The 18,000-nt window shown below is 45.2% G+C and overlaps 1 protein-coding gene and 1 long non-coding RNA gene across 2 annotated transcripts in view; one reads left to right on the forward strand and one right to left on the reverse strand.

Moving 5' to 3' along the window:
• The window catches only part of LOC118512300 (eukaryotic translation initiation factor 5B), a 31,402-nt gene extending 29,521 nt beyond the window's left edge, over positions 1 to 1,881 (forward strand). Inside the window, exon 8 of the mRNA XM_036056531.1 lies at positions 1,073 to 1,881. Coding sequence (XP_035912424.1) covers positions 1,073 to 1,180 — 108 coding nt within the window. The 3' untranslated portion in view covers positions 1,181 to 1,881. The remainder of the gene's footprint in view (positions 1 to 1,072) is intronic.
• A 14,132-nt stretch (positions 1,882 to 16,013) lies between these two features.
• Positions 16,014 to 18,000, reverse strand: LOC118512303. Its single transcript, XR_004906282.1, has 2 exons — positions 16,754 to 18,000; positions 16,014 to 16,686 (listed from the first exon to the last, which is right to left on the reverse strand). It is a non-coding gene; the product is annotated as an uncharacterized LOC118512303 (long non-coding RNA).

The following is an 18,000-nucleotide window of genomic DNA, read 5'->3' on the forward strand; positions in this document are numbered from 1 at the left end:
TGTGGATCACAAGTTGTGACGTCGAGCTAAACGATTCCGGTAGCGAATGGTGGTGGTTGGCGTTGTGGTATGATGCAATCGCGACGACGGAGGCTGGTACGGTGGTAGGGTTGGGAAATTTTGGAAAAGCTTCCACCAGGGCTATCGCACAAAAAGCAGCGGCTTGTGATATGACGTCAATCGTTACCAGCTTTTCGACCCAATTTATATCGTTGGCCCCTCCAAACCTTCCCAGTTAGAAGGATATGCTGCTGCTTTTGTACTCATGAAAAGTTAAATTGGATAGAGGAAATAGAAAAAATGGGCTCTGTGTTTTATTGTCTTTTTTTGTTTTTGTTTAGCAATTGTATTAAAATAAGATTTGCTATCAGCCTTTTTGCTGTAGATAAAGGCGTAGTAATAATTATAGTTGGCATCCGTCGGTTTCCTTCTGGATGTTATCATTATACTTTTGAGTATTTTTTATAACAATCAATCAGGCATATGGATCGATATTTTGCATTGCAAATCTAGTTCAAACAGATTACCCCAAAATTTACGTGTTGAAAACATATTTTCGATGAATTATTCACATAGAGGTAGAACGGGTGGCGACATCGGCGCCGAGGTTCAAATCCCATCCGGCCCGTTCCCCCGTAGTTAGGCCTTACTATCCAACTACGTGCTATCATTAAGTCTAATAAGCCATGGAATAGCAGCAGAGGTCGTTAGACCAAGAAGACAAAGAGAGACTTGATGAAGATGATGAAGAAAATATTTTTATACTTCACACAAAATGTATAGAAAAGAGCCCTTTAAAGATAAAATATCAACCGCGAAGTCAAACAACAGTAACTATCATGCTCCTCCACTCCATTGAAAAGCATCCTTTCAGTTCAAGGACTGCGCACATGCGGATGCGAAAGGTCAATCAATAAAATTTAGTCAATGAATAACGCTGTTGTGCAACCCTTTGTTCGCGCTCTTTGACATCAGCAAGGGTTGAGCATGCTTTAATATCAGACCAAACCTTTTATCTGCCACAGTGTAAAATTTTCATACTTTCCTTCTTTTTCTTAATATTTCATTTCAGATTTCCCGTCAAAGTATCGATGCGTGCAAGGATTACTTCCGGGATGATCTTTTGAAATCCGACTGGACGCTAATGGTGGAACTGAAGAAAACCTTCCAGATTTTGTAGAGAGAGGGTGTTTTGATGTCTGTTTTTCATGGTTTTATTTCGTGCGTCAATTTTTTGTTTGTTTGAACACGTATTTGAATATTTGCTTCGAGATTTGGTACCTTTTTTAATCCTTTATCCGGTACGAGCACACCCGAACAGATATTCGTGAAAATTCTAACCGTTATGTTGTATTTAAATTGTGATTTACAACAACAGAAACAGTCACAGTCATGCATTGTTGCTAGTCTCTTTGGTGTGTGGCGTGCGAGCGTCTGTCTGTCGAATGCAATTGAAAGGTTTGATTTTTAACGTTAATTTTTGTTCGGTATTGAATTCAGCAGAACGTCATTTTCATTCTCCATATTTATTGGTTTCCCATATTTCCACAAACAAACTTTTTTTTACATATTTATGCCAATCCCATCAACAGGTATATCAATAATTGCAATAATCAATCATCAGTTCTATTTAAAATGATGCAATAATATTGCAAAGTGTTTAAACGGTCCACATAACAACAGTTGAAGTAACGTGGCATGCCAAAAGAAATGCTTATTTTCAAACAAACGAACCCAAACAAATGACAGCAAAATATTCTCATTGAAAAGGAAGCATCAAAATTCCTCCAAAAGCCCTCGTTTACGCTGGAACAAGTACTACCATAACACAGTCTGCCTGTTTGCAAAACGTATAAAAATGAAGATGCAAATTGAAACACAGCGCCGCCGACATTTGATTTAGAAAATGGAGAAAATGTATCTAATTGAAGAACGGACAAGGTAAGTGGTACATAGCATTGCTTGTTCAATTATCTTTACCGCAACGTACACAAATATCACAACTAAATCAGTGTTCAAGTAGTACATTTCTGAGTGTAGTAATATTATCTCGCCTCCGCTTATTTGTGGCTTTGAATTATGAAACCATCAACCCTTGAAATGCTACTGCACCGTTCTTCGTCTTCGGCTCGTGTTGGTTCTCAAGTTTGGTAAGGGCTGGGCTTGACGGCAATCAATTTTGGTTGGTACGTAGGCTGGTTTCGAACAGATCGATTTGGCAAAACTGTTGACGTGGCGGCGTGGTATCGTATGGCGTGAAGGGTAAGTGGTGTGCAAATGGCTGCCGAGGCTGTCGGTTATTTTAAGATTTCTAAGAATGAATGAACTTCCAGCGTGAAGGCTTATACAAACACACCGTTAATCCATGGAGATTCATTTTTGTTTTTAGCCATAAGAGGCACTACCACCTACGAATTGTTACACACACACACACATGCTTTGAAATCGCTGAATCCCTGCGCCGAATGTTTGTTTGCCTAGCCTTAGTTTACGTGGGAGGTTAAATTTGGTCAAATTTAATGATAGGAAAAACCGTCCATTATTCAATTTCCTGCTCACTCTACAGCAACGTACGTAAGCACGCGGTAGAATTTCCTACCACGAGGTTGTTCCTGGTAAAGTAATGTATTTTTTGTGAATAAAATGTTGCAAGCTTTAATGGCGATGTTATATCAGGCAAAACTGAACAGGACGTTTCGTCTGCTAACTTCGGATGAGGATTCGGCTGGCAAAAAGTACTTTGAATTGAATCGGATTTAACTAGTAAAATAGAAGAGTTGGACGAACGAACCGACGATGACTCGTCTATTGCACAGGGCCCCCGCTACTCATAATCCAAATCTTAGATAGTCAACAAGCCGGCCAAAACTCAAAGTTAAATATAGGTCCTTCTAAGCAAATAAACAATATGCATTTAGTCAACCGCGCTAGACAAAGATTGTTCCACCGTTCGTGGAAAACAGAATTGTCTCGTTACAGTTGCGTGTAAATGATAAGCAATACCCAATTATCAAACGCTTGGCAATACTTGGCGCGAGTGAAAACAACGCTCGCTGGGTGTATGATATGCTAAAGCCGTTCGCCACTAGGCCAGCGCAGCAAATCCCACAAAGCGACCCGGTCAGCAACAGACGACCCGACCAATCGCCAATGATCGGCTTGCGCAAAGCTCGGGTGCGCATACCGAAGCGTACTTGTCGCGTTTCCGGTTGGGGTGTTAAATTCCAACCCCACACGGTTCGAAATTCTAGCAACCACAGCAACAATTGAATGCGAAAGAGCATCCGGTATTGATTTTTGCTTCCTACCGGTGGCGATGATGCGTGTTTCCGTCGTATCGATCCGGGGTGTTGGTCAGCAAAGTTTCCGTCGATCATAAAGCCCAGGTTCGACAGTTTTGGTTGTTGCTGCTGCTGATGTCACCCAACAAGCACAAACCCTACTGTGTCTGCGTGTCTGCGGGTGACACTTTGAACCGGCTGGGGACACGTGGCTATTGGTGTAGCTAGAAGCTGTTACAATTTTGTTAAAAATCGGTCCAAAATCCAGGCGTCCCAGAGTCCAGACGAAATGTGCGTAGCTAGGGTAGGATGAAATTTGCAAGTGGACTTTTGGTACAATGTTACTTTTATTGTCTTAAATTGCTCGCTGCTCATGTTTGAGCGTATGGCTGGTTCGCGTTTCCATACCTGACTGACGTCGGAACCTTCTGGTGTGATGTAGTCTACCGTTCTCGTCTGGAAACTGCGTTGGCGGAGTGGTGGTGTTCCTACGCATTCGCTCCAGATGTAACAAGACAGGCGAAGTGAAAGTCTCCGCCATCGGACTACTATTTGTGTAGGTGCTCTTAGTTACCAGAAATGCAACGCAAGAGCTTCCTCCTTGCAATGTTAATCGGTCGCAAAGCCCACGTTGAAAGCTTCACTCGACTAAAGAGTTGAAGAAAAAAATGTTCCGTAACGTGAGCCGTATGCATCAATAAAAATCACGATAAGGATAAAAGCCTTCAAAACATAAACCTTCCCTTGTTGCTATTTAAAAAATATACCATATGTTCAGAAGCAATGTTTTTTCTCCAAAAAACAGGGTTTAACAGACGATCTTTCATTTTTGCGCCCAACCGCGCTGCTTCATTCATCGCTTGTAGATCACGATGAAACCGTTCGCTCCATACTGTCTAGCGTCAAAAACAATTAATAATTATTTTTTTGGCTTTTGGTGGCACAATAAATATTTACGCCACCCGTCCATTGTTTTCGCATCCGTGTCGCGGTCCTTACCGGTCAACATATTAGCCGCCGTCGCACAAATGGACAGCAAAACCGTCACGATTGAAATGGGCGAACGGTGATGGTGTTGCATCCGGTCGGTCCGGCGGCTTTCGGCTACCTTTGTAAAAAGAAGGTGACGCGTTTCCCGTGCACGGAATGTTTAATTGTTGCCCACAATGCAGCGAGATGCGCGCGCGTGCACTGTTGGTTGCGCCCTTGCTCGCCGTGTTACTGCTGTATTGCTGTGTTGATTCATACAACGCTTGTCAGTGGTCGAATGTTCTATAATAATGTGTAAGTTTTGTTTTTCGTTGGTAGACAATACTTTGAACATACGATGATTTTGGGATTTTGGTTTATTAAAATTATTAGTGAGTTTTGGGAGAAAATTTAAAAATGCTAAGCTATTGAAATCTTGGCAGCATCTATCCGATATGCAAGACTGGAGGAAGGCTAGAGAGCAGTAACTACAGCGGTGTTACGGTGTTGAATACCAGCTACAAGATTTTCTCTCTGATATTGCAAGATCGAGTTGTCCGGTCGACGAAGAAATAGTTGGAAGCAAGCAGAATGCATTTTGAAACAGAAAATCAATCACTGCTCAGATCTGCACCATGTGGGAAATCTTGGAGAAGATGGTAGATGGCCAACGGGATAGCCGGCAGGATGTGCTCATTTGGAATCCCCAACAAAATTTACCAAGAATGGAAAGCTTGGAAAGCTCATGGAAAGCTTTAGGGGCCTGCGCCAGGGAGGAGATAGGCTTGCCTATATCCTCTTCGGGGATCATCATCTATCAATCTAGAATCTCGTATACTTCGATAACATAAACATCGTTGGCTTTAGGCTCTCCAATGTAGCAAAAGCCTACCGAAGGCTCAATCCTTCAGCAACAGCAAACCTCGGGTTAGCAATTACCTTCAAAGTCATCCAAAAGTTCATACTCCGGTTATACGTTGGTTTTTAACCGGTCATACTATAGTCTCAGTACTCACATAAGCCTCAGAAACATGGACTGTGTCCTAAACTGACGGAAGCCTCTTAATGTTTGGGAGGAACATGCTCAGAACGGGTTTTGACCCTGGATGGTGGGGAAGGACAATGAAAGAATCGTTCTACGAGCTGTTCGAAGATGCGTCCACCAAAAATACCAGAAGCCCGAGATAGATCCGAAATGTTAGATACTCCGACCAGATTCTCGCGAACGGACGAAATTGTAGGATCGTTGTAGTGTTGAAGATTGATGCATTATCACCATATTGTCAACTTGAAAGACAAAGCATCTCCAACGACTAAGTCGGTTAATCTAAAGTCGCAAAAAGTGATTCAATTAATCACACTCTAACCTCCTCCGGAATACATAGATTCCTTCGGCCAACCTTATCCGGTACAATATGCCTCTCACTCTGTCAAACACCAACACACTTTGGCATGCATTTGATCACACGTGGGTTTTCGTGCGTCTCCACATTTTGGTGTCGTATATCTGCCCCGCGTACACCGGGGCATGCCTTTAAAGAGACATTTTATCCCGCGCGCATACTCTTCATCCTCCAGATGCGATGCTTTTGTGATCATTAATGCTACCGCTGGATTGGATTGCCGTAAGCCGTCCCCGTTAGCGTTGGAAAAACGAAGCTTCCAAGCGGACGAAACAAAAAAAAAACACATCCCAAATAATACGCATAAACGCAATCAAAAACGCAATGAAGGGCACAAACGTGATGGGAAAGAAGCGGCAGCAGTGCAGCATTGCAGAGGAGCCACAGCACGGTGCAAGAATCGAAATCGGGAGCAGTCGGAGAAACATGAGATATCAAAACATTCGTTGGCCGCGGAGAGGATGTTTGGAATCTCATTTGCATGCAACATTGTTGCGATGATTTACAAGCCTTCGCGCCACACAGAGTATATACAGCTTATTGGCGTATTTTGCGCGGGCATGCGCATCATTTTAATCTCCACTCGCTTGCGCAAGGCGACGCGCCAACCACGCACCGACGCTGTCAACGATGAACTCTCAACGCGTTCTTCTTATGCAGAATGTGTTGTTGCAGGGGTTGCACACACACACACACACACGTACAGTGCCGACACAGGGCCCACTCTCTTATCCTACATGTCCCTTATGTAGTTTTACACCTGTATGGAGGGCGACAGGAAGTGTATGGATCAGACAGGAAGAGAACGACGCTTGTATGCGTGTCAGTGAATTTGGAGACTTGGTTTTGGTTGGGCCTGGTTGATAAAACCCGTTGTTTTGCAAGTAAGGAAGTTACCAGAAGTTAATACACAAGTCAGTAATGCTTAAACTATCTTACAGTTACAGGAAGTAATTATCTAATTGTGTGGCCTATGCGATACTAAGCACTGAAAACTAAGCCGAACACATAACAAGGGGCATGAGTCCCATTATCAATTCATTACGAGGTCGTAGGGCCTGGTTGGGAGCATATAAATCCTTCTTTAATAGAGGCTCGGCTTGCAGCTTTTTTACCTTTCATCTCTATATCCACGATCTGCAGACCCAGTAAAAACTATCTGATTTCATATGTCGGAGACTGATCCATATAACACCGTAGTATTGAAATAGCTAATCTGATTACCTTTTTTAATACGCTCCATGCGTGCGGTCCAGTTGTAAGTATGTGGTGCCTATGTTACCCCATGCTACTGAGTATAGGACTATGGCAACGATTGCTTGTTTCAAACAGATTGGCTCATTAAAATGAGAAATCAATTGATCAATAAAATCAAGTTACCGATAAGTTTGGCGAATGGAAAGAAAGTAAGGAATTTATTCAGAAACCCCTCGAATGTCCTACCCATGATCTTGAAATCAAATCTTACTACCAGTACTTCTGACCAGGCCGCAGTCGAACACAATCGCCCATAGTTGATGCGTTATCTAAAGTGATAGAAATTACAAGATGTGAAACGCAGTCAAGCGCGTGTATTCACAGGCAGTTTATAAAGAAAAATATACAGTCGCATTCCGTTTGAATAAATGGTCTCCTTAGGCGAGCTTGTTTTTGCTTGTATGTAAAAATGTGTCAACAACTGCTCCCGATTTTGTTCATATCCTCGTAGATCACGTCCAACTAATAAAGGATTTCGACCACTTTGACAGTCCCCATAACACATTAGAGACAGTGAAAAGAAATTTAGAGATAAATCAACGATAATAGTTCAGACCAAGCGTAGTGGAGATAGGCGATTAAGGGTGGATTAGGAAAAAAAAGATCCACGAATGGCTAGAGATTACACACCCCAACAACCGAAACCTATCCCCACATCAAGGAAATGCTGATACGACCTAGCTTTAAGGATCTTGCAATTGGTAAATCTGATAAAAGAACTCTAGAATAAATCAATTCTTGGATTCTCGGTGGATTACTTCAACACCAATCTGACGATTGGCCACAACAAAGTCTTTTAGAAGATACCTGATAAAACCTAAAACCCTGCTCTCCAGAGCGCGGGGCCTTCATTAAACTGTACACCCATGTCCTTGATTCCGGAGATTCGTCTAACAGAGACCTAGTTGGTGAAACATTTAGTGGTGAGCGCACTACTTTTCGATGTGAACAAAATATTGAAAAAAGAATATCTAGGAACTGCTAGATAATATAAAGAATGATGTCAATGTCTTTAGTCAATTAGTTCTTTTTGTGTAGAGTAATTTGTTGATTTTTTTAGCGATCTTGGTTCCAAAGAGTATTCTTTCAAGTTGAAGGTACTAGCTACTGATAATCCTGCCATTTATTATGACCATTTATAGATTATCATAAACGGCATCACTTTATCGTAGCTTGAGCGTGCAATGTGTCTTCTGGTCGTAGAGACCGTCTGAAACACATCAAAGGCGAGATCCTTCGTGTGTCCTTCTAATGACGGTTCTCCCAAGACCTTATTAAAGCCATTTCTTTGTTAAATAGCAAGAGATATTCGCTGAACTCTATAATCCCCCCAATTTTGTAGCATATGCCATCCGAAATCCTAAGTGTTGCTCTTGGCTTGGACATCACCGCTTAGACTGGGCATCCTTAGATCCATCTCTTCCCCCTAGGTTCCTTTCGGTAGTTGAAAATGAGAAAGTTGGTAGAAAAATATTAGAGTTTCATTTTCCCACGATTACACACTCCAAAATTATAATATTTGCACACTTTGTTCAATTCCTCCACCTTTATCGTCAACGTAAACAAGCTAGAAAGGCTGGATTTGAGAGGAAGTCCATTGGGTGCTGGTGGTGGGGTCGGGACAGAAAACCCGATTTTCCGATGAGAAAAATTTGCACTTGCGGCCACGGCTTGGCAGAGCATCACGACGCCATACGCGTGTGTAGAGGGCGAACGCCGAAACTTATTTTTGTTTATGAAGTAATGAGGAGTAAAAATAGATGCCACTTTTTCTCAATCAAAGTCTCTCCCCCGTGTGTGTGTGTGTGTGTGTGTGTGTGTGTGTGTGCTGTGTGGCACGGACGCTTTTCTCCGACGAGCAAACGACGACGGTCTCCCTCGCACAGGGTAGCGTCGTGGTTTGGGGGCCAAATGAGGGAAAACAACACCGTCCGGCGGTTGCCAAGAAGCTAAACAGAACACCGAGCAAGCGACCCAACCCCAACAAGAAGCGGAGAAGCCATTAACCGTGTGAAGGTAAGTAAGACTCTTCACACATGCACGCACGCCGCTACTGGCATGTACGTCAACGGTTGCATTTCTTGCTCGGCGACTATTGACGTTGCCATTGAAAACTGGGATTGTTTTGAAGAACGAGCCCCCGTCGTAAGATTGGCCGCGTGTCTTTGGGCCTGCCAGACTAATGCGTGTGGGCCTCCTTGGAAGTTGGGAATCTGCTATCTAAATTATTAACCCGAAAAAGGGTATTCCGGACGTAATCGTACGAGCGAACGAATTTGCTTTGCTGATAAACTGATAGTGCGTTAGATAGATGGTGTTGCTTCCTGCCCAGTGCGCCGAGCGCGCGAACCTGCGTATGCGTACCGATGTTTGCTCATCTTGAATCACGTACGAATGAATTGCCTCCTCCAAGATAAGGGCGGCCGGCAGCAGCTGTAGGCTGAACTTAATTAAAAGACTGCATTTCCTTTCCAACACCGTCGTCGACAACCGATTTCCGGCCGGCAACACTCCCCACTCCCATCTCTGCCCTTTCCCCCGCACCGGCCCGCATACCTGCTTGTTTTTCTTTCCTTATCGCGCATTATTATCACTGCCGATGACGAGGTTGACAAAAGGGTCCAGACGGCGGGGTTGGGGGGGGGGGATGGGGGCGTGCTGTTGGGTTGGTGTGGATCGGTTTGTTGTTCTTTTAAGTACACCTTCCCGATGGACTCAATTAAACTTACGACCAATCACCTTGTGATAAATGAAATAGCTTGTGTGTGTGTGTGTCGTTGGGTTGTGTGCGCCTACTCTCCGTGCTTGACTCAAGCTCAAGCCGTCAAGCTGCTCTGGTCAATGAGTTATTCAACATGAAATTGGTTCATTAACATGTTTTTGATAAGCGTTGTGTAATACAGGGCACACGCACGCAATGAAATCTGCTAAGCCAAGGGAAATAGGCTTGATAGGTTGTACTGAGGCTGTAGCATGTGACTTTTTAAAACTGTTCTTACTGCATTTATATTTTTTGAAAATGTCCAGCGCTTTTAAATTCGTTTATCTGCCTGCTTAACGTTACATTCCTGCAGCACTGCTAAGAACACGATACAGAGCTGAAGAGATAGCCCGCGTGTGGAGGAACATATCAGTCACGCTGAGCAACGGTTTGCATTTGCGAGATTATAGTCGCGGTAGAGCCGAAACCGAAACCGCTGGCAGCCATATACCACACGCGTAAACGAAGTACATCCTCATTATGCTTCGTTGTGACAATGACGTGATGACGTCCTCGTTTCTTCACATTTGCAGAGCGCGCGCGGTGTGCTCGACGATGAAAGCTGTGCCTTTTATGATTGAACGATCACCGGCGATCCCCAACGAACGAACTTGTCAACTGTCAACTCGTTGCTGCGCCGAGTTTCGATCGAGCTAACGTAGAGTGATGTAGCAGTGGTAGAGTTTCCCTCAATGCAAAGTATATTGGTCCTCATTTTAAAAGCAAGAGCAATTAATAATCTTTCATCATGTTGTTTGTTAAAAAGCACACCCATCTAAAAATGTTAGCAAAAATCAAACGACGTCCATTGCCACGATATCGGCGGCTATTGTAAATCGTTTTAACTCGTGCTACTAACATCGAACGGATGTGCGTCATACGGCGCAAGCTACGTGAAGGAATCTGCATTGTTAACCGCGCACTGTGCACCCTTTAAAGTGCATGGAAATCGATCGTCCAAAACTTGATTTCCAAAATGTAGGCCAATTGTCAATAATTGCAGTGCAGCCATAGATTTGCAGTCGTACGTGCCTGGCAGGTGCTTTTGCGAATTGAGCAACACATTTAAATTGTTTTCATTACGGCAAGTGACTTTAAACCTGCAGCTGAGAATTGGAGTGTTTTGTTGGCCCAAAAGGGTTTTCAGGAACCATTAGGCGTTCGAATCGATGAGGGGTGTAGTACATTTACGCGGTTGATTTCTAACTCCAAAAAAAAATCGCTAAACTATGGATGATATAAAAAATTGGGGAAGCTGGAAAAGGTACCTTAAGACCTCTCGAAGTAGAAATACGAGAAAGAACTTAGCAGTACCACCAGAGATATCTCCACCACATCGTAAACTATGGGTTAAACCTTAACGGTTCAACTGAAATAGAAAATTCTCTTTCGCTTCGACAAACGTCCTATCAAGCTAAGTTCTACGGTACAGCATTTAAAAAAATCGTTCTAAAACAACTGTTCAGCAGGTGCTGTTTGTGAAGGATCTTGATGTGTGACTAGACAAATCAATGAGCAGAATAGTGATGGTATGGGCAAAGCAGCAAAACTCTTGGCTTCGTGTATTGTTTTATATGATTTACGTTAAGAACTGTTTGAATATTTTGCAAATAACGCCTTCACTCTGAGTTTGCTCAGTTCATTCTCTACCCATCAAAGATCGGCAAGACCGTTCGTTACCTACATCCCAATGCAACACAGCCAAAACACAATGAAATCTTATCTTCATTACAAAACAGGGGGAATCGCTTGTCCATAACTGAAACATGACACAGGTTCATCAAATCAAAAGGATGCGAAAGCATCCTGTGCGGCAGTTAGAGAGTTTATTTCTGGTAGAGTAGCAAATGATGCTACCAAATCATACAGGACATCATCAAGAAATCTGATCTTGATTTATCCTCTTTGGATCTTTCATGTTTCCAATATACCCTAACAATATCTGAAGTTGATACTGTTGCTACATTCTTTAAAACAAGTGTACTTCATACTCCTACTTGGCCTTAACACCCTCGAAAGGTCTCGGCCAGGAATTGTTGGATTTTTGTGACTTGATTTATAACCCTAAGCTGAAGAGCCAGGTCTGCGTACGGGGAGAAGGTCTGGGTGGGATTTGATCCCAGGTCATGCCGTGTGAAGACCGGCGCCGCTGTCGCCTCAACCAAATTTCTACTTTGACTACATTTGAAATTAGTTACAGGACACAGACAAAATAGCCGGCTTAAGTTGAGACAGAATTGCTGCTGGACAATCCGGAGGCAGGGTAATCTCTGGACAAACCGAACTTGCGAACACAGAGCTGAGCATCGAATCCCACCCAGACCAACTTGTCTGGCTACTTGGTATCAATAGCACTAGCGGGCCAGGGAAAAGTTATCAAACAGTCCGTAAACCATCGATTGTGCAAACCAATATGTTTGTCACACCAGAGCCCCCGAGGTACACATGTACGTTGGCGCTCCAGACAAACTTTCACGCACGCTCATCCCCGTTCTGGGGCACCGAATTTATTCCAGTTTCCGAACCAGCGTACTTCCTTCCTTCCTACTAATCGCCATACGGCAGCGATACGGCAGGCGCAGATACATTTCTGTTTCACTTTCCACCCCGGTTCGCACTCGGGGCTCCGTCCGTTTATTTGAAGGACTTTAAATTTGACATGCCACAGCAAGACAGCCGACAGCGGCTCATCGTGTGATTCCTGGAGTCGGCTCTGCGCGAGTCAAGTTCTATTTTAGCGGGGTTCTTTTTTCCAGATCCGGATGCCCAACTGCGTGCATCGTTCCTACGCGTATGTTTGGGTGTGCGTGTATGTATGTGAGAATGTTGCTGTTTGCGCGTTTCCGCTTATCCCTTTGCCTCTAGGGTCCACGCCAAACGACCGAAGCAACTCCGCTCCGCTCAAGCTCAAGCTGGGACACGACACGACGACACAGTGGAATTCTCTAACGGCCCTGCGCAAACCGATGAACCGCCATTTGCCCCTCGGGGAAACCGACCCGGCTCGGGGACGGCTCTCGAACATAACAGCAAAAAAAAAAAAATGCCGGCCAACATCTGGGGCGCACATGCCGCAACAGAGGGCTCGCACTGCTCCGGCAGCTCCGGGATTTTGATTCAGCGATCCGTGACGGACGTGGCAGGCAAGGCAAGCAGTGTGTGTGTGTGTGCGCCTTTTTGAGACGAGCCGTAGACAAGCGGCGACAACGCGACATCGCCAAACCCAGAGCTCTAGCGCGTAGTTAGAGTCGTACATTCGTTTGCCGCTGCTTCCGACACGCCAGTGCAGCGATGTCGTTCAAACGGCAGCCCCAGCAGCCCTGGCCTAATCGCTTGCTGCTTGGCGTGAGTGAGCAGCGAAACCCGTCTTGAGTGTTATGGTGTGCTTCGGATCTGTAATCGTCGCCTAAACTGCTGCTTTTCGGCGGAAGCAAATGGTCGAACGCGCCCTGCCTGTTTCACAAATGTGGTTCACGGCCCTGCTGCGCGGACGGCATCAGCCCACCAAAATGTGTGTCTTTTTTGGCAAAACCGACAAAGAAATAACATAATAACAAACATCCGAAAAGCCTTGGTGCGAAGCTGATGTTTAAGACGCTTGAGTCACACACACACCGAATGACGTCGCAAATTTACAGATTATTAAAGTCAGTGGGTCGCTCGATCGATGGTGAGGACGAACGAAGCAAGACTGATCAGCTAAAAGCAAACTACCAATATTATGATGCAATTAATACAACGGACCAAGGCCAGAGCATTAGTTGTGCTGGACGAGAACCCCATTTATGAGCAAGTTTAAATGACTTCCCATCGTTTTTTTTTCCTCTCCATTACACGGTTTTATCTCGGCACCGGACGAGCACAGTGCAACCCGCTGGGAAGCAGAACTTAACATCATTTATGAATGAGACCTCATGATTAGACTTTCCCTTGTAGGGCGAAACGTGTTCTCCGGTCCGGATGGTGGTGCGTCCACCAAGTTACGCCTCCCGCGATCTGACCTCTACCTCCTTTTCTCCCCACCCCCGATCAGCAGCAGATCAGCAGATCGATGCCGAGCACCGAGCAAACAGGTTTGATGTCGAGCGGAAATGCAACACGCACTCCTTGCCGTCCACCCGTGCGTGCCCGTTTCCGTCCGTCCCATCTTTTCACTTCTGGCCCCATTTTCTCCTTCCTTTCGCCCAACGGCAATAAAGCTGACATCAGAAACTGTGTGCATCTGCTCCGATTTGAACGCGCGATCGGCGAACCGTTTGCATTACGTTCATTCAAGGAATACACTCACACGCACACACGCACACACTCACACACAACTAGAGGCGTAACCAAGCCCCGAAAGGGCCGAACGATGGAAGGAAGGAAACCAGAAGCCTGGAAACCTGACGGTGAGACGCAGGATTAATGTCCAGATTCATCTCTTCCCTGCCCTGGTCAAGCGTCCGGTGCTGCGGCTCGAGCCAAAATGGCAACAGCATAGAGAGGGAAGAAAAAAGGAGAGTATCGAGTCACTTGCTGCATCCGGTGCACGATCTTTAACCGTGGACGGAGCGCTCCGGGTGCTGGCAGGGCAAGCGACCGATCCTCCAAGACGATGTCTATCCTCGAAATGACAGGTAGCAATTCTGGGCATTCTTCTTACTCTCGGGGTTTGAATGGAGGACACCTCTCGAGGGGTCTCCGGGATAGTTGCCTCGGCCGGAAAGCGAGCGACTGGTGTATTGAGAGGTGTTAGTTTGTGTTGCGTACATAAATTATCCCGGTGCGAGCAATTTTCTTTTCCTGTCTTGCGTAGTGTTTTTTTTTTCTGTCGAGATCATTCATTCCCGGGCCTACTGCTGATGGACCCTGCCTGCCGATCGGCATGGGGATCATCGTCCAGGGTCCACTGCAGGAAACGAACCTTTTGAAGCTCATTTGGTGTAGATTATGATTTAGACGGGATGCTGCTGCATCGCGCACTGCCCGGTTGCGTTCGATTTCGTAAGGGTGATCTGGTTCGTTAATTGATCGTTAAGAATTCCCCTTTGGAATAGGTGTGTCTTCCCATGGTGCCGCCGATGCATTTAGCCGGCGGTACAACAGGCTTCGTACAAGTCGTATCGTACTTTGCAAAAACCCCAACTTTGTATCAGCAACAACCTAAAGTCTGAGTTCTGTGTAACGAAGCGCGGTTCGGATCCTGCTTCCATTTACCGGGTACATTCGGGCTGCTTAGGCAAAAACTTCCTGTATCGGTCAAATCAGTTCAGTCTCTCAAATTCACAAAACCGCACACACGCACGTAACACTGCGAACTCCGAGGCCACGAGCAGGCGCAGTGCGGTAATTTTCCAATTTAAAATCATCATTTCTCGCGACACTCGGTGCCCTGTGCTCCATAAGCACAGCACGGTGTTATGGGGTTGGGGCTGAGAATGCATTAAGGTCTGGAGCCCTATGCTAACTCTTCACGTAATTTCACTCTTTCAGCAAACGTCAAACGTTGACATTCATCTGATTTGCTAGTTTTTTTTCGCCTGTTCTTATGCCAGTCTTATAGCAAAAGAATGGAATGTGGAGCTAATCGGAAAAAGACTTTTAAATCTTGGAAGCTTTTTTTCAAGGTGACTAAAGGGTATTCCAAATTTTAAATCAATGCTGAGGAATCCTAAACCAATACTACAATACTAGTATGTTCTGAAGGTACATGTGAATAGTAATTTTTCTGTTGTGCGAGCCAAGGTCGCAAACTTCTCTTTATGGTTGCGAAACATAAGCTCTACGTTGTGTTTTCGGTTGCTTTATATTGTACAGTATTAAAGTTTTTCTCTTAAAACAAGAGTCACCATGTTTTAAACAATGTTCAGTCAGTTCAGCTCAATATTAAAAGTTCGCTGTGGAACTTTGCAGGCCTACAATGGAAATTTTCAAATAGTTAGAGGAAATTTAGAATGCGTTTAGGGAATTTTGCAGTTAGCCAGTTCGAATGTGATTCACAAAATATCCAATGAACAAATCTCCCCTAACTGAATGCAAAATTCCACCACACGAGCATAAAACCCCTGTAAGCAGGTTCGCAGGTGAGAAGGTTGTTCGAGCACCCAAATCAAATGCATTCTGTAATAGGCTAGTGTTTTTTTAAATTTCTTTTTTACTTTAAAGAAGCAAATGTTGCAATTTTTAGCTAGTTAGGACTGATTTTATATTTTTATTAAAAAAAACGTGGCAGTTCCGTTCGATTCCGCTGTGTGGAGTGGCGGTATTTTTGTCGATCGTCACGCGCTTCCGCTCTGAACATTTATTGCTCTATCTCTCTCTCTCTTTCTATCTAAGCTCCTGCTCTGCTCTATCTAAATATTCTGCTCTCCCATGCTTACTTTCTCTCACTCTCTTTATCGCACTCACTCTCTCTCTCTCGCTCTCTCCAAATATCTATGAATGCTAGTTGGTTTCGATAGTTTTATACCATCTCGTGCAGCCGCCACGAGAACGAGCGGCTGCTGCACAGTGAGCTAGCTTAGTTTGAAATGTTGGTCATAATTATTTCTCTAAAGAAAATTCCTCTTCCATACATTTAATAGTGGGTTTGGATGGAATTTTAAAACAGAATTCTTCTTTATCTTATATTGGAAAATATACAAGTGAGAAGGCCTGGCCGGTGTTCTTTAATACGAAAAAACGAAAAGAAATAATATTGGAAAAAAAAATGTCTGTTGATTATTGGTGCTTCTCGATATTGCTAGCCTAAAGTTAGTTCAACATTTCTATTTCATAACGCAATATCCAACGTCCTGAAGGGTGAGGGCAAGGTAATGGGTTGGACTGGTGTAGATGACATGGTGCCGTGCGTTGCCTACCATCATCCTTCTTACCGAGCCACACCATCACCCCCTTGTCCACGAACAGCCTGTTGACTGGGTGAAGTGGGCGGAAGGGTACTGTTGTATGGACGATTCCAGTCACGTTGCTCCGCCGTTCCTCTGCGACCAGCCTCTTTCCGTTTCTACGACTCCACGGGCCCGCGACACTACGGCTTTCAATTGAATCGAAGAGACCTGGTTTGAGGCGTTTTGATCGAGGAAAAGATTATACTTGCTCACGCTGGAAATGCATACGACGTCCGACGTTGTACGGGCACACGACGACCGGTGGTGGGTGAACGACGGGATCCAAAAACGGGAAACGAACAGCCGAGCAAGAAGGGACTTGCGACGGAAGGTTTTCTGTTTTCTTTTGGTGTGTGTTGTGTTTTCGCTTCTTTTTTCCCCTCTCACCCTCTCCCCCGCCCCATCACCCGCTTCGTTCCTCTTGCTTTTATTCCGTGCACAACAAGGATGACGGCTGCGGGGTAACAGCCACGGTCAAGGGGAAAGGGAAAAGTAAGAGGAAGGCGAACAGACGGGCAGGTGACGGGCCGTAGCCCAGTGCGGGGCCTACACGTCGGTACGGGGTACGGCAAGACACAGGTAGAAGGGATGAAGGTTAGCCTCTCTCGTGTGCTTCGCGAACAGTTTTCGTTTCATTCCATTCATCCGCCGTGTATAGAGCAAACGGCAGTTTCATTCATAAAAACGTCCCCACTCGCTATCCTGCTCTGCGCAGTAAGCGATCATTCGTGGTCTCGTTTTGCGGGCGCCCGTTTGCACGACTGAAAGCACACGCTACAGTGCTCTCCTGTGTTTGTGTGCCGCGCAGTGTGAACTGTTTGAACTGGCGAACGCACACCACCACCACCACCACTACTACTACTACTGCCTTGGCTAGGGGCGATCGGTTTCAGCAAGCCCCAAGCAGCAGGCTATGCCCGTTGCTTTTTGCACCATCGCCGTCGCAGAAACGACGGTGTACGGTGTTATTATTCTGCCAACTAAGCAGAAACCCGTCCTGATGATTTGAATTTCAAACATTCTGCAGGCACGACGTCGTCAACGGGGTGTATTATTTCCGCAGCGCAGTGTAGGCTAGTGTTAGTCAAACCCTGAAGTGTGTGTGCGTGTGTGTGTGTATATACGGGTGCACGGGCGAGAGCGAGACGGAACAAGCAGCTTCCGTGTTACGCGTTGCGATGGTGTGTGTGTGTGTGTGGCGTGTACGACAAGCATGAACGAGATGACAGCTCGGTAGATGCGAAGCGCTTGCCGTCCTTGTTCGTCTACCAGGCGAAGCGTTTCACCACTACACGCGTTTCGCTCACGTGAAGCGTTTCGCACACGCACACATCGACCGTTCCTCCAGTTCGTGAAGCGTTTCTTCACTCACACATCCCACGCGCCGTCGTTCGCCTGTGTGCGGATGGTTTTGTGAATGAGCGCAAACGGCATAGCAGCATACCGTCAGCCTCTCCATT

This window comes from Anopheles stephensi, chromosome 3 (genome assembly GCF_013141755.1).
Source record: "Anopheles stephensi strain Indian chromosome 3, UCI_ANSTEP_V1.0, whole genome shotgun sequence".
Lineage (NCBI taxonomy): Eukaryota > Metazoa > Arthropoda > Insecta > Diptera > Culicidae > Anopheles > Anopheles stephensi.